This window comes from Paroedura picta, chromosome 2, assembly GCF_049243985.1.
Source record: "Paroedura picta isolate Pp20150507F chromosome 2, Ppicta_v3.0, whole genome shotgun sequence".
Classification (NCBI taxonomy): domain Eukaryota; kingdom Metazoa; phylum Chordata; class Lepidosauria; order Squamata; family Gekkonidae; genus Paroedura; species Paroedura picta.
This window is the reverse complement of record NC_135370.1, coordinates 147,868,113-147,882,888: the sequence shown is the minus strand read 5'-3', so window position 1 is coordinate 147,882,888 and position 14,776 is coordinate 147,868,113. Positions and strand designations below refer to the sequence as shown.

At 45.2% G+C, this 14,776-nt stretch overlaps 1 protein-coding gene across 6 annotated transcripts in view; it reads right to left on the bottom strand.

Moving 5' to 3' along the window:
• MIA2 (MIA SH3 domain ER export factor 2) overlaps positions 1-14,776 on the bottom strand; it is a 64,839-nt gene that overhangs the window by 49,896 nt on the left and 167 nt on the right. For 4 of the 6 annotated variants that reach the window (XM_077323173.1, XM_077323175.1, XM_077323176.1 and 1 more), the window contains exons 2-4: positions 9,192-9,298; positions 7,150-7,283; positions 316-402 (exon numbers count right to left, since the gene is read on the bottom strand). In XM_077323173.1, coding sequence (XP_077179288.1) covers positions 316-402; positions 7,150-7,283; positions 9,192-9,298 — 328 coding nt within the window. Of the gene's footprint in view, positions 1-315; positions 403-7,149; positions 7,284-9,191; positions 9,299-9,842; positions 9,923-14,776 lie in introns of those variants that run through there. The other 2 variants (XM_077323174.1, XM_077323181.1) reach the window with 2 other exon arrangements.

Sequence of the window (14,776 nt, the reverse complement as noted above, 5' to 3'; positions counted from 1 at the left end):
AAGGGAAAAAGGGAGAGAAAGAAGAAGGAGGAAAGAGAGAGGTCCATTCAGTTATAGGCTACCATGGCCTCAACCATAGGCCTGGTGGAAGAGTGCAATTTTACAGCCCCTGTGGAACTTTTGGCAGCTTCATCAGGGCCTGGATCTCAACTGGCAAGTCATTCCATCAGACTACAGCCAGGGATGAAAAAGCCCTGGCTCTAGTCAAGGTCAGGCAGACATCTCTAGGACCAGGGATCACCAACATGACGGTGTTTGCTGAGTGTAATGCGCTCCAGGGAACACACTGAGACGGTCCTTCAGATATTTATTTACCTTAGTTGGGACTTCTACTTCTTCTGTAATGAAAACTTCTTCTGTCTGGACTGCATCCATTGGGAAATATCCAAAATCCTTACCTTTCTATAAAAATTGAACATTTAGAATTTTATTACGTAAAATCATAGTTTGACTGCACTTTAAAGGCATGATAAAAGAAAAACAATAATATGAAAGCTGCATTTTTATTGTATGTGGATAATAAAACTCTTACTGTCCTTCAGAAAATGCTCCCATTTTATGAGAACAGTCTGGGTAAAACAACCCATTAAGTTTTCTTCTGTGATAATCTTGAAACACTTTTGTGAATGCAACTGCTGAAGCTACTTTTTAAAGAACTAGGTAAGCCCTTTAACCCCTTTCTCTCCTGCCTACTTCTCACTGGATATCCTTGTTTTCCCCAACAGAACTCCATACTGGTATTTTCCCCAACAGAACTCCATACTTTCCACATTACCAAATCTACTCTTTCATGTAACAGTAATCAGAATTTTAAAAACTGCATTCTGGTTGATGTTTTCTGTAGTTGGCACACCATGGCCCTTTATGCACGGCGCCAGATTCTGCGCGCTGGCGCCATGCCATTGCACTGGGACACAATGCCCCACTGTTTCCCATGAACGCACGAGAGTAGGGCATGCTGGGTTGCCCCGGTGTAGCACGCGCGTGAGGGCTTTACGCCGGGGCTAGGAAGTCCGGCCGAGGTAAGTGCAGCGGTGGGGGAGGGGCTGGGGGGATTGGGGGGTGGCAGGGGGTCGCCCCTGCCAGCTCCGTGCCGCCACGGAGCCGCAGGGGTGAGCGGTGTCCCGAAGGGACACCGCAGGTCGAGGCTGGGTGGCCCGACAAGCCCGGCGCTGCCGATTATGCACAGTGCCGGGCCGCCGCAGCCCCGGCTTACCCGGGAAGCTCCGGAAGATCCCACGTTCGCTTAACGCGGGTCTTCCGAAGCCCGGGACTGGGAGGCGCCCGCACTTGCGGCAGCAGCGTGTGTTCTCGGTAATTTTAACTGAAGCACTGCTGCTGCGAGTGCGGGCCCTATGGCCCATGCATAATGGGCCCATGACAATCCCCCTTGTTGACACTGCAAATATAGAGTCACATGGATGGGCAATGGTGCATCCGGACAGCCCCTTGAAGACCCCATTTTCCCTGCTGTAACACTGAAAGACTATTTGAGTGTTCTAAAAAAATCAGTAATTGCTTTAGTATTGGCAGCACTACAGTGTTAGAGAACGATAGTGACTTTTTTAAAGCCCTCAGATGGTACAGCAGATAAAATGAGGGGCTGCAGAAAAATGGCATTGTTATGATCTTTGCAGGGCAAAACCATGTGCACCTTCCCATCCAGGTGGTATGACAATGTGCTTGGGTTGCATTCTTTCCAAATATCTTGGAGTAAAGCAGGCTGGAGGATGGGGAAAGGACAAATAGAGGATGATGTCATATAAAATTACTCCCCCCCCCCAGTAAAAATCAATTTGTTTGGAAGCCAGAGAGGGAGGGAAAAACTCACTGCAGGACTACCCTGTAACAATGTATATTTATATTTATAGCCTACCCCTTTTGAACCAGTCATTTTGGGGTAGCTCGCAACAAGTATAAAACAATAAAATCATCCAATAATCAATAACACATAAATACAGTAGAGGAGAGAACTAAACCAGCAGGAGACGCCCAAAAGATATTCCATGTACTGTCTCAACCATACAACTGGCAGAAGAGCTCTGTCTTGCAGGCCCTGTAAAACTAAGCCAGCTTCATTTGGGCCCTGATGTCCTCTGGGAGCTAATTCTACCAGGTCGGGGCCAGGGGTTAAAAAGCCTTGGCCTTGGTTGAAGCCAGTCATGCGTCTTTGGAGCCAGGGATTAGTGAGGACCAGTTGTAACTTCCAATTAGAGCTAAGGGCAGGCCCACATAGAGCAAGTTATAGTAGTCCAGTTACAATGGCCATGTCTTATTCCCATTAATTCCTATTAATAGGAAATTTCCTATTAAATGAATAGATGGAATAGGGATATGATCTAATGGCAAAAAAAATGCAACACACTGAAACACACCACACAGAAAATGAAGGCCAGTTCAGACAAGATTAAGGTGCTATGTGCCAATGCAGAGCTGCACAGAGACTGCAGAAGCAGCTAGGAGGAGAATGTACTCCTCCTGAAGGAACAAGTTCATAGTGTGGGTTGTGGCCTATAGCTGAAGACTTGGGTGTCCTCTATGGTATGTAGCAACTTTGATAAGCTCGTTGGTTCACCCAATACAACCTTTTCTCAAAAAGTGAGATCTAGCTGTAGTGATCTATGCTCTGATCCTATCCAAGTCTCATTACTATAAAGCAATCTATGTGGGGCTAGTCACAAAGCACATTCCACAAGAATGTAGAACATAAAAGCAGACAATAATATAAGGCCAGTAGTCCAGCATCCCCCCTTCAAGGATCATTGCCTTGCCGTGGCAAGGGGGCTTGCGTAGCTCAGTGAAGCTATGAGCTATACCGTGCAGGGCCACCCAAGACAGACAGGTCATAGCTGAGAGCTCTGACAAAAGGTGATCCACTGGAGAAGGAAATGGCAAACCACTCCAGTATCTTTGCCATGAAAACTCTATGGACAGTTCCAATAGGCATAACGATATGACGCCGGAAGATAAGCCCCTCAGGTCGGAAGGTGTCCAATGTGCTACTGGGGATGAGCAGACGGCTAGTACGAGTAGCGCCAGAATGAAAGAAACGACTGGGCCAAAGCCGAAAGGACGCTCAGTTGTGGAAGTAACTGGTGGCGAAAAGACAGTCCGATGCTGTAAAGATTTTTATTCCATAGGAACCTGGAAGGTCAGATCCATGAATCAAGGCAAGCTGGACATAGTTAAACAAGAGATGACATGACTGAACATCGACATTTTAGGAATCAGTGAACTAAAATGGACAGGAATGGGTGAATTTAATTCAGATGACCATCAGGTATACTACTGTGGACAAGAATCTCGCAGAAAAAATGGAGTAGCCTTCATAATCAATAAGAGAGTAGGAAAAGCAGTCTTGGGATACAGTCCCCAAAATGACAGATTGATCTCAGTTCGAATCCAAGGCAAACCATTCAACATCACAGTGATGCAGGTCTATGCCCAAACCACTGCTGCTGAAGAGGATGAAGTTGACCAGTTCTATGAAGCCCTACAACACCTTCTAGAAGCAACGCCAAAAAATGATATGCTTATCATCATGGGAGATTAGAATGCTAAAGTAGGAAGCCAAAAGATAACCGGGATAAAGGCAAGTGGAGTACAAAATGAAGCAGGGTACAGGCTGGTAGAATTTTGTCAAAAGAATACAATGGTCATAGCAAACACTCTTTTCCAACAACCCAAGAGACGACTCTACACATGGACATCACCAGACGGTCAACACAGAAATCAGATTGACTATGTGCTCTGCAGCCAAAAATGGAGAAGTTCTATACAGTCAGTAAACTGTCAGTAAACTATCAGTAAACTGGCAGTCTTCAAGCAAAGGCTGGATACACACTTTTCTTGGATGTTTTAGGAAGGTTAGGGCTGATCCTGCGTTGGGCAGGGGGTTGGACTAGATGGCTATGGCCCCCTCCAACTCTATGATTCTATGAAAAACAAGACCAGGAGCTGATTGTGGTTCAGATAATCAGCTTCTTGTTGCAAAATTTAGGCTTAAATTGAAGAAAGTAGGGAAAAGCACTAGGCCACTCAGGTATTAACTAAATCATATCCCCGACGAATATACAGTAGAGGTTACAAATAGATTTAAGGAATTAGATCTGATAGACAGAGTGCCTGAAGAACTATGGGCGGAGGTTTGCAACATTGTACAAGAGGTAGCAACTAAAACCATCCCAAAGAAAAAGAAATGCAAGAAATCAAAATGGCTGTCTGAGGAAGCTTTACAAATAGCTAAAGAGAGAAGGGAAGTGAAAGGCAAGGGAGAAAGATACACCCAGTTGAATGCAGAATTCCAGAGAAAAGCTAGAAGATATAAGAATGCCTTCTTAAATATATGGTTATACGATTATTATTGTAAAGTTATTCACATGTTTATAGATTGTTTTATGTACTGTTGTTGTTCTTATGTAAACTGCCCTGAGCCCCCGGGGAGGGCGGTATATAAATATAATAAATAAAAATAAATAAAATAAAAATAAATGAACAGTGCAAACAAATAGAAGAAATCAATAGAATGGGGAGGACCAGAGATCTTTTCAAGAAAATTGGAGATATGAAGAGAACGTTTCATGCAAAAATGAGTACGATAAGGCAGTGGTCTCCAACCCCCGGTCTGGAGACCGGTGTCGGTCCATAAATCAGTCGGTACCGGGCCGCAGCTCCTCCTTGTCCTCCTCCCCGGCTGCTGCCTCAGGGGCTGCCCTGCCACTCTGCTGCCGGCTCACCTTTGGTGCTCTCCAGTGGCTGCCATGGCTGGGGCTCCCCCTCGGCGCAGCACTGCACAGCTACTGCTGGCAACGCCCCCCAGCGGGCAGTGGGAAATCAGGGGCACTGGCAGGAAAGCAAGTGGAGCAGGACCTCAGGCAGTGGCAGTGACGTCCCTCGGCAAAAGACTACACCCCCCCCCCCGGCCGGGCCTCAGTAAAATTGTCAAGCGTTGACTGGTCCCCGGTGATAAAAAGGTTGGGGACCACTGCGATAAGGGACCAAAATGGTAGGGACCTCACAGAAGCAAAAGAGATTTTAAAAAGGTGGCAAAATTATACAGAAGAACTATATAAGAGCGAGCTTAACATCCCTGATAACCACAATGGGGTAGTTACTGACCTGGAGCCAGACATTCTGGAATGTGAAGTCAAATGGGCCTTAGGAAGTCTGAGCAACAATAAAGCTAGTGGTGGTGACAGCATTCCAGTTGAACTATTCAAAATCTTAAAGGACGATGCAGTAAAAGTGCTGCACTCAATATTCCAGCAGACTTGGAAAACTCAACAATGGCCACAGGATTGGAAAAGGTCAATTTACATTCCAATTCCAAAGAAGGGCAATGCCAATGAATGTTCAAACTACCACACCATTGCACTCATTTCTCATGCTAGCAAAGTTATGCTCAAAATTTTACAAGCTAGGCTCCAGCAATATGTGGACCGGGAACTTCCAGAAGTACAGGCAGGATTTCGAAGAGGCAGAGGAACTAGAGATCAAATTGCCAACATACGCTGGATCATGGAGAAAGCTAGGGAGTTCCAGAAGAATCATAGAACCATTGAGTTGGAAGGGGCCATGCAGGCCATCTAGTCCAACCCCCTGCTCTACGCAGGATCAGCCTGTGTAGAACATCTACTTCTGTTTCATTGACTATGCTAAAGCCTTTGATTGTGTGGGGCACAACAAATTGTGGCAAGTTCTTAAGGAGATGGGAATACCAGGGCATCTTATTTGTCTCTTGAGAAACTTATATGCAGGTCAAGAAGCAACAGTGAGAACTGAACATGGAATCACTGAATTTTGAATTTCTACAAAATTGAGAAAGGAGTTCGGCAAGGATGTAGACTGTCGCCTTGCCTATTTAACTTGTATGCGGAGCACATCATGAGAAAGGCGGGATTAGAGGAGTCACAAATTGGGATCAAGATTGCAGGGAGAAATATCAACAACCTCAGATATACAGATGATACCACTCTAATGGGAGAAAGTGAAGAGGAACTAAAGAGCCTGTTGATGTCGGTGAAGGAGGAGAGTGCAAAAGTTGGCTTGAAACTCAACATCAAGAAAACAAAGATCATGGCATCTGGCAAAGAAAGAAAGAAAGCTACATGCATTTATGTTGTCATGTTGCTTTCTGGATTGTAATCCAGTCTACAGACTAAAATATTCCAAAGACTGGATTTTTCTTACTTGACAGTAACCATTTCTAAATAAGATTATGGTTGAAAAATAATATCTTGTCCATGAAACACAGACATTAATAAGTTATTACCCAAAGACCTGAGGGGCTCAGCCAGATGGCATTTTCAGTAGATTTTAAAGTTTTGTGTTCCCTTGTGATTCAAGTTTCTGATTTGTATCGCTTTCAAAGTATAACAATGAGACAAAGGCTTTAGGAAGTTAATCAAGTTTCAGATGAACTGGGGAAACCATGCAAGAGCTTTTCAAATAAAATTAGAACAAAGCAGACAAATCACCTGGAGGAAGGGGAGAAACAATAGACAAGGGCAAGTGCCAGCTCCAATGACTGTTTTTTAATAGTGTATTTACAATGCAATCCTGTATAGAGTTACTCTAGTTCAGGCCCATTTAAGTACTACTGGGATGTTTTGTTGGATTTTTCATGACTGCTAAATTGCTGAGTACGACTGTATCGATTATTGTTTCATTGGTTGCCCCCTCAGAAGACAACTGGCTGAGAGTCTGAAAGATAAGCATTTAATATGTATTATTCACTCCCAATGTGACTTCTACAGTGTTCCAGAGGGTCTGCAACAAACATTTTAGGTGCAGCTGCAGTAGATGGGGAAGTGGGAAAGTCCTGATCTATGTTGTGTGCAGGTTACTGGATATATAGTGCGATAGTGTCTCATTTCTCAAAGCCCTTAAAGAAAAACTGTTGCCACCATATGATGGATTGTCTCCAAAGGTTATTGTCGATGGGAGACCCTCTTGCTGCAGCCCACTGACCTTTCCAAAATGCAGTCCTTGAGGACAGGACAACATGGGGATTGAAGTGAGGGTCTGTAGTGGAACACCTTTTGCTTTTGGAAAATGGCCACTGGATTCAACCTCATGACAACCAGAATCACCTGTTGATCTCACTGAAATCTAATGGCTTATAGAGAAAGTTTTTGTTGAAATACTTACACTTCCAGCCCACAAATCCTCCCTTTTCCTTGAAAGTTTGAAGTATACCATTATCTCTTCTCCTGATTTGAAGTTCAGATAGCGACAGTCTGGTCCTGTGTAGTCTTTAATGGTTTGCACTCGGCTTATTGTAGCTGGATATATGTAAAAAAAATGAAGGCAACATATGAAGGGTTTTATGATATTGTTTGTTCCATTGTACACACATGAAGCTGCCTTATACTTCAATCCAGTGACTGGAGCTGTGAATTGGCAAGACACATCTTTCTACAAACCTGATAAGGTCCCCACGTTTGCAGAAAAATATGACATATATAAATATGAGGGGCTTTAAAAAAATCCAAAACATGATAAAAGGAGCACCTGTAGCTTTAAGCAATTGATCCCTTCAATGGCTGTTCCTAGATAACAATAGTATTCCAGGCTTAAGTTTCTATAAAAATAGGGGGATGGGAAAGGGCTCTTTCCATGCTATTTGGCCCTCGAGAGAGGCCTGGCTAGAGTTGTCATCTTCAGGATGGGAAACTCCTGTAGATTTTGTGGTGGAATCTGAGGACGGCAGAGTTTGGAGAAGCAAAAGACCGCAGCTGAATATAATGACACAGAGTCCAAAACAGTTCCTTTCTCCCAGAGGAATGATGTTGTCCGATGCTCAGTTGTAATTCTGGGATATGTCCCCCCTAGTGGTTTTATTTTATTTATTTATTCATTCATATTAGATTTTATTAACTGCCACTCCCAGACCCAGCTGGTTCGTGGCAGTTTACAATAAATCCCCCAAACAATAAAACCACAATAAAATGGTGGCATAATCCAGTTCTATAACCTCCCCCCACCCCCTCCATGCCTGGTAATAGTAACACATCAGAAAGGGGCCTCAGAAAGGTATTATGCCATTGGCTCCACTTTCCAAAGCAGCCCTTTCCTCCATGGAAACTTGGGTTGCCGTCCTCTTGTGGGAGGAGATTATCTGGAATCATAATTTCCTGATGACAGAGATCAATTCCCCTGAAGGTGGCTGCTTTGGTGGATGGACTCTATGGCATTAAATCCTGCTGAACTTACTTCCCTCCCCAAACTTTGCCTGCAAAAGAACCACAAGGAAAATTAGATGCCTTGCACAAGTCCTTGTGGGCTTCTGCTTGTAAAGTATAAAATGGGTGATTCACCTGGCTCTTCCACCAGGCCTTCGGTTGAGACCAGTGCCAGGGACCCTTCTCAAACTCTGACGCTCCAGACATGGCAATCTAAAGCTGCTACCCAGCTGCAGTCCCCCCGCTCTAACCTGATCTATTACCCTGTGCACAAATCCCCACTTTTTGGTTGCTGTTCACCTGTTCTTATTATACCCTCTGTTCATATTGTTATACATATTTAAATGCACTAGTTCTGCTGTTCCATGTACACTACCCTGAGAAATCACAGTGAGGGGCGGTCTATAAATCAAATGAATAAATAAATAAATACACATAGGAGCCTTCCTGACCTCCTCAGGCACACCATTCCACAAAGTGAGGGTGACAGCAGAATAGGCCTATGTACAGGTAGTTGTTAGTTTTGCCCATTTGTTACGTGGCATCATGGCAAACAGACATTCTACAACCGATCCACATCCCTTCCTATATTCTACGTTAGGTAAGGCGTGAATACAAGAAACAAGGACAACCAAGGAAGTATTGAAAATTGTATGCATTTAGTAGATAGTAGCAGCAAGCATATATTGGTTCCTTAGGAAAATATGAATCAGGGACTGTTGAAGCAACGGGTATTTTGAATAAACATAGTGATGAATCTGAGGCTCTAGTCCTGAGATGTCAACAGCAGCTCTCCGACTGAACTTTGCCCTTTCACATATGCCTCATCGCAATCCCTCCAAATGGTTTTCCAGAAATAATTCCTCTGCTTTAAAAACATATTGATCAAGTTCTCATAAAGCTAACATTCTAACATTTAAACTGTGCCTTCAAATTACTTTCTTGCTGCATTCTGGCTTGTAGATTGTGCCCTTTTTGAAGTGTTAGAACATAGACTCTTGTACTTACTTTCACATTCTGGGTCACCACATTTTTTCTGATCTGACAACTCTGTCGTCTTCACATTCGTTAATAGCAAGAGAAGTAACAGTAAGATTCTAACAGTCTTCCACATCCTAAAAAAATAAGAGTGAATCCTGAAGAAAATACCCACAAGATCAGTTGCTGTCCCGTTAAAAGAAGTAGCCTATATTTTTTAGTCCATTTAATTAATATGACATTTAAAAAGTTATTATTCCATTTTCCTTCTGCCTGCAAACTCTGCTCCCAGAGAACTGTGTTTCACCTATCTGCAAAGACAAATATCCTGATTGAGTGGCTTAATTATTAACTAGGTCTGCTAACAGAACTAGCATTTTGAAACAAAAAGAGTGATTTCATCCATACATAGTCTAGTAGTATAAGCAAGAAATACATCTGAGCATTTTATAAACCACCATAGGAAAGATATAATGTTAAGGAAGAAATGCTAAGTAATGTTTGTAATAATAATTCGTTTGTATTTTGTTCTCTCATAATCCCCCTCCCAACTATCACCTTAGTTTGATAAAAATCACTGTCTTTATTTGACTTTGACACATAACAAAATATATTAGTTTGGAAGCGGGAAAGGATAAATGTTAAGGACCCTTTCCCTCATAGGAAGTCTTCAGGCCCCACCAAGAGGTTGGCAACCATGTGTGCAGTTTGTACAGCCATGGAGCATCAAGTAAGGGAGGCTGTCGGGAATTTGTATCGTGTAGCTTTTGCCTTAGTGTGGTCATGGGACTGGTTCATAGGTCAGTGTTGTCTCTACACTCTGCTGCCCAAGTGCTCCCAAGAAAGCGTAAAGTGTACTTATTTGCATTATGTGGGTCAAATCACTTTAGTGTTCTGTCAGCTCTGTTTCTCTGACTTTCCATTTATATCAGTCTAGTCTTTCCCAGTTATTCTTCCATTCTTCTATTTCCATATTTATTAATAATAATTAGAAAAATACATATACTACAAAGACAAACATCATAAATAGGATTACATTAGATTTCAAACTAGGATAAAGCCATTTAAAAACCCCAATATTAAAATCAATATTTAGTAAATATTAATAAACAAGTCCAAAATATAAAATATTAACAACAGTAATGTAATAGTGAAGCCACAACCCTCAGTTTGGAAGACCTGAGCAGGACCTTTGGGAGGTCTTTAATTCATACGATCACCATGTGGAGAGTAATTTGACAGCACTTAAGAAACACACAATATGTTAACCCAATAAAGCTTCACCTATCAGTATTAATTTATTTTAAACACTTGTTAACTGCCTCAAGCCCTTGTGGAAGCCTGACGTGGGAATCGGTCGAGAACGTGGCCATCTGGGCGGTGTACCGTTCACCCACTGCCCCGCCCGATGCCCTGCTGGGCCTGCTGGAGGCGGCGGCCGCCTGGACATTGCAGTTCCCCAAATTATTAATTTTGGGGGACTTTAATGTCCATGCGGATTCGTCGGCTCCAGGACTTGGCCTGGACCTGGTGTCGGCCATGGCAACACTGGGGTTCTCGCAATTTGTTGCTGGTCCCACTCATCAGGCTGGCCACACCCTGGATCTGATCTTTGGTGCTGGTGTTGAGATCGATCTGGTGGCTAACAACATCGTTCCGTGGTCTGACCACCATACCCTGAAGGCTCGCCTACGGATGCCACCCCTCCCCTGTTTGGGTGACGGACGCATTTTAGTCCGCCCACGGAGACTTATGGAATCCGAAGGATTCCTGAATGCTCTGCGGGACCCGATGCCCTCCGGTGTCTCGTTGGAGGCCTTGGTGGAGGACTGGCAGTCCCGCCTGTTGGCCGCCATTGATGAGATAGCTCCTGAGCGCCCTCTCCGCCCTCGCCTCAAGCAGGCCCCGTGGTTTACCGCGGAGCTTCGGGAGAGGAAGAGGGAGGTGAGACGGCTAGAGCGAGTGTGGCGGAAGACCCGCGACGAAGCTACAAGAACATCTCATCGCACGCTTATGAGGGCGTATGAGATGGCGGTGAAAGCGCAAAGTGTGACTACTTTGCTGCGGAAATCGCGTCCGCTAGCTCTCGCCCAGCCCAATTATTTAGGATAGTTCGGACCCTTACTGCCCTCGAAGGAGGGCATCAAAATAGTAGTCAATTGGAACTAGGCTGCGAGGCTTTTGCGAGCTATTTTGCGGATAAGATCTTGTCGCTCCGTCGTGACCTTACTGCCACAGTTGATACAGTTCGTGAACTAGAAGCTCCGTGGCCGTTACGGGGGATCAGGTTTGATGGCTTCAGGCGGCTCTCTTTATCCGAAGTGGACAAATTGCTAGGGTCGGTGAGGGCGACCACTTGCCCCCTTGATCCCTGTCCGTCGTGGTTGCTTAAGATCAGCGACCCACGGATAGGTGTTCCCCTGAGGGAGATTATAAACCTCTCCCTTACATCGGGAGAATTCCCTCAGCGGCTCAAGGAGGCAGTGGTTCGCCCTCTTCTGAAAAAACCATCGCTGAATCCGCGGGACCCCGCCAGCTACCGCCCGGTATCGCATCTTGCATTCCTGGGCAAGGTGGTTGAGAGGGCCGCCGCGGACCAGCTCCTAGCATTTTTGGAGGAAACTTCGGCCCTTGATCCATACCAGTCTGGCTTCCGTCCTGGCCATGGGGTGGAGACTGTGCTGGTCGCCCTGACAGATGATCTCCGGCGCCAGCTGGACCGGGGCAGGTCGGCCATTCTCGTGCTATTAGACCTGTCAGCCGCATTTGATGTGGTTGACCACGAGCTCTTGGTTCACCGCCTCGCTGATACTGGGATTGGAAGGGTGGCTCTTAAATGGCTATCCTCCTTTCTAGAGAACAGATCACAGAGGGTCGCTGTGGGGGAGGAGTTATCCGACTCCTTTGCACTCCCATGTGGGGTGCCACAGGGAGCGGTGCTCTCCCCCACGTTATTTAACATCTATATGCGTCCCCTGGCTCAGCTTGTACGGAGTTATGGGCTTGGGTGTCACCAGTACGCTGATGATACCCAGCTCTATCTCTTGATGGATGGCCGGCCAGATCTCCCCCCAGAAAAATTCGCCAGTTGTTTGGAAGCAGTGGCTGGATGGATCAGGAAGAGCCGCCTGAGACTCAACCCCTCTAAGACGGAGGTCCTTTGGCTAGGCCGAAGGGAGCAGGAACAGGAAGCGCGTCTTCCCTGCCTGGACGGGGTACAATTGTCATCTGTGCCCCAAGCCAGGAATTTGGGAGTGATTCTGGATGCCTCACTTTCCATGGAGGCCCAGGTCACTAAGGTAGCCCGGACGGCGTTTCTCCATCTACGCCAAGCTCGGCTACTAGCGCCCTACCTGCCCCCGGAACACCTGGCCACTGTGATCCATGCAACGGTTACTTCTAGATTAGACTTCTGTAACTCGCTCTACGCGGGCCTACCCTTGTCTCTAACCCGGAAGTTACAGCTGGTACAGAATGCAGCTGCACGGGTCCTCACTAAATCATCTTGGAGGTCCCATGTTCAGCCTCTGCTGAAGCAGCTGCACTGGTTGCCAGTTTGTTTCCGGATCAGGTTCAAGGTTTTGGTACTAACCTTTAAGACTATACGCGGCTTGGGTCCTGCATACTTGAGGGACCGCCTATCTCCTTATGCCCCCCGCAGGGCACTTCGCTCTGCGGGTAAGAATCTGCTGATGATCCCAGGACCCCGGGAGGCACGCCTGGCCTCGACAAGGGCCAGGGCCTTTTCGGTCCTGGCCCCTACCTGGTGGAATGAGCTCCCTGAAGAGCTGCGGGCCCTGTCGGAGCTCTCTGAGTTCCGCAGAGCCTGCAAAACGGAGCTCTTCCGCCAGGCGTTTGTCTAAGGCCGGGTGATGGCCCGGGGCTAAGATCGGACCCCTCTCCCCGGAGGGGGGAGGCCAGTACTAAACTGACCTGGTTCCCCAGAGTGTTCCATCCTATGCCCAATTATCCTCCGTTCCCTTCTGCTCATCCAGTGGGCCTGTACGGGAATAGTTTTAATCGCCATCATTGTGACTTAGTCATTGTTTTAATGGGGTTTTAATGGGGAATTTTAATGGTTAATATATTGTATTTGTATTAAAATGTTGTGAACCGCCGCGAGCCGGTTTCCGAGAGCGGCGGTCATACAAATCAAATAAATAATAATAATAAATAATAATAATAATATATATAAACTTTATTAAAACAATAAAATGAACAATTAAAACATTCATAAAAGTCATGGCTTAGGAACTCCACCCAAAACAATCAAAATGCAGAAAAATCAATCAAATGCAGTCTGAAGATCAACAATGAGGTAGCCAGGTGTACCTTCCTGAGGAGGCAGTTCCATAATTGTGTGGTTGCCAGGGAACAGACCCTCTCTTGTGAACCCACTAAATGAGTGAGACAGTCAGGAGGGCGTCTCCCTGAGATGAGCATAAGAATATAAGGGAAACCATGTTGGCTGAAGCCAATGGCCCACCTAGTTCAGTGGCCCACCCAGTTTTGAAGTGGCCAAAGCCCAGGTGTCATCAGAAGGTCCACCACTGGGACCAGAACTGCAGAGGCCCTCCAAGCACCAAGAATACAGATCATTGCTACCCCAGACAGTGTTCCATCTATACCTTGTGGCTAATAGCTACTGATGGACCTCTGCTTCATATGTTTATCCAATCAGTGTCTTTGATATGAAACTGTAATTGTTCCAATCATTTCCAATTGGACTGGAATTTTATTTGCAGATGTGACCCTGAATCTATAGATATGTATAGAAGCTTGGCCACCATTGCTCCTGCTGATACCTTTCTGTGCTCCCACCAAGAGTTTTTAGAAAGTGGGCGGGGATAGGGAGTGCTCAGTAGGGCATCTGATTGGCCACTGGTGATCTGATAGGTTAGCAGATAATTTTAAAAAGTTTATGTGGAGCAGAGTGTTGCTTTTATCCCTTTGTACCCATTTCTCCCAGGATATTTTTAAAAACTACCCTTCTACCCTGCCCTTGGCTTCTTGAGTGTGTGTGTATATGTAGATCTGGCTCTGTAGCCGTCATTTTATGGTTGGGTCCACCAATCTGGGTCAGAATTGCAAAGTTGCTCGTGGGCTTCAAAATGGTGATAAACCCTTCTTACAGCAAACTCTGTCCTTGGTAGAACCTGAACAAATTTAAGTCCAACAAAATGTTATTCAAAGTATAACCTAACGTGTAAGCATACTTATTTATATACAGTGAAATAGAATTTTCTCAACTGTTACATATAAGTAGAGTAGGGGGTTAGTTACTAGGATGGTCTAGTTTGAGTCAAGACACATAAGTAACTGGTTGGTTATCCTTGATATTGTTTTAAAGATCTGTGAGTGGCAGCAAATTAGCATACAAATACAAGATATGAGAGACTTCACGTGTTTAGATGCAGACTCCTTCAGATATATTGAAATAGATTTCCTCAAATGTTAGTTGCCAGGAAGGGCTAATTAGAGTAAAGATGTACAAGAAACTGAGCAATAAATACAGCTAAGATTGAAATCACAGGCTGAGGGACTTGTGAATGTTCAGCCTGCAGGAGAGGAGGTTGAGAGGGGATGTGATTGCTGCCTTTAAGTATTTCTTGTTC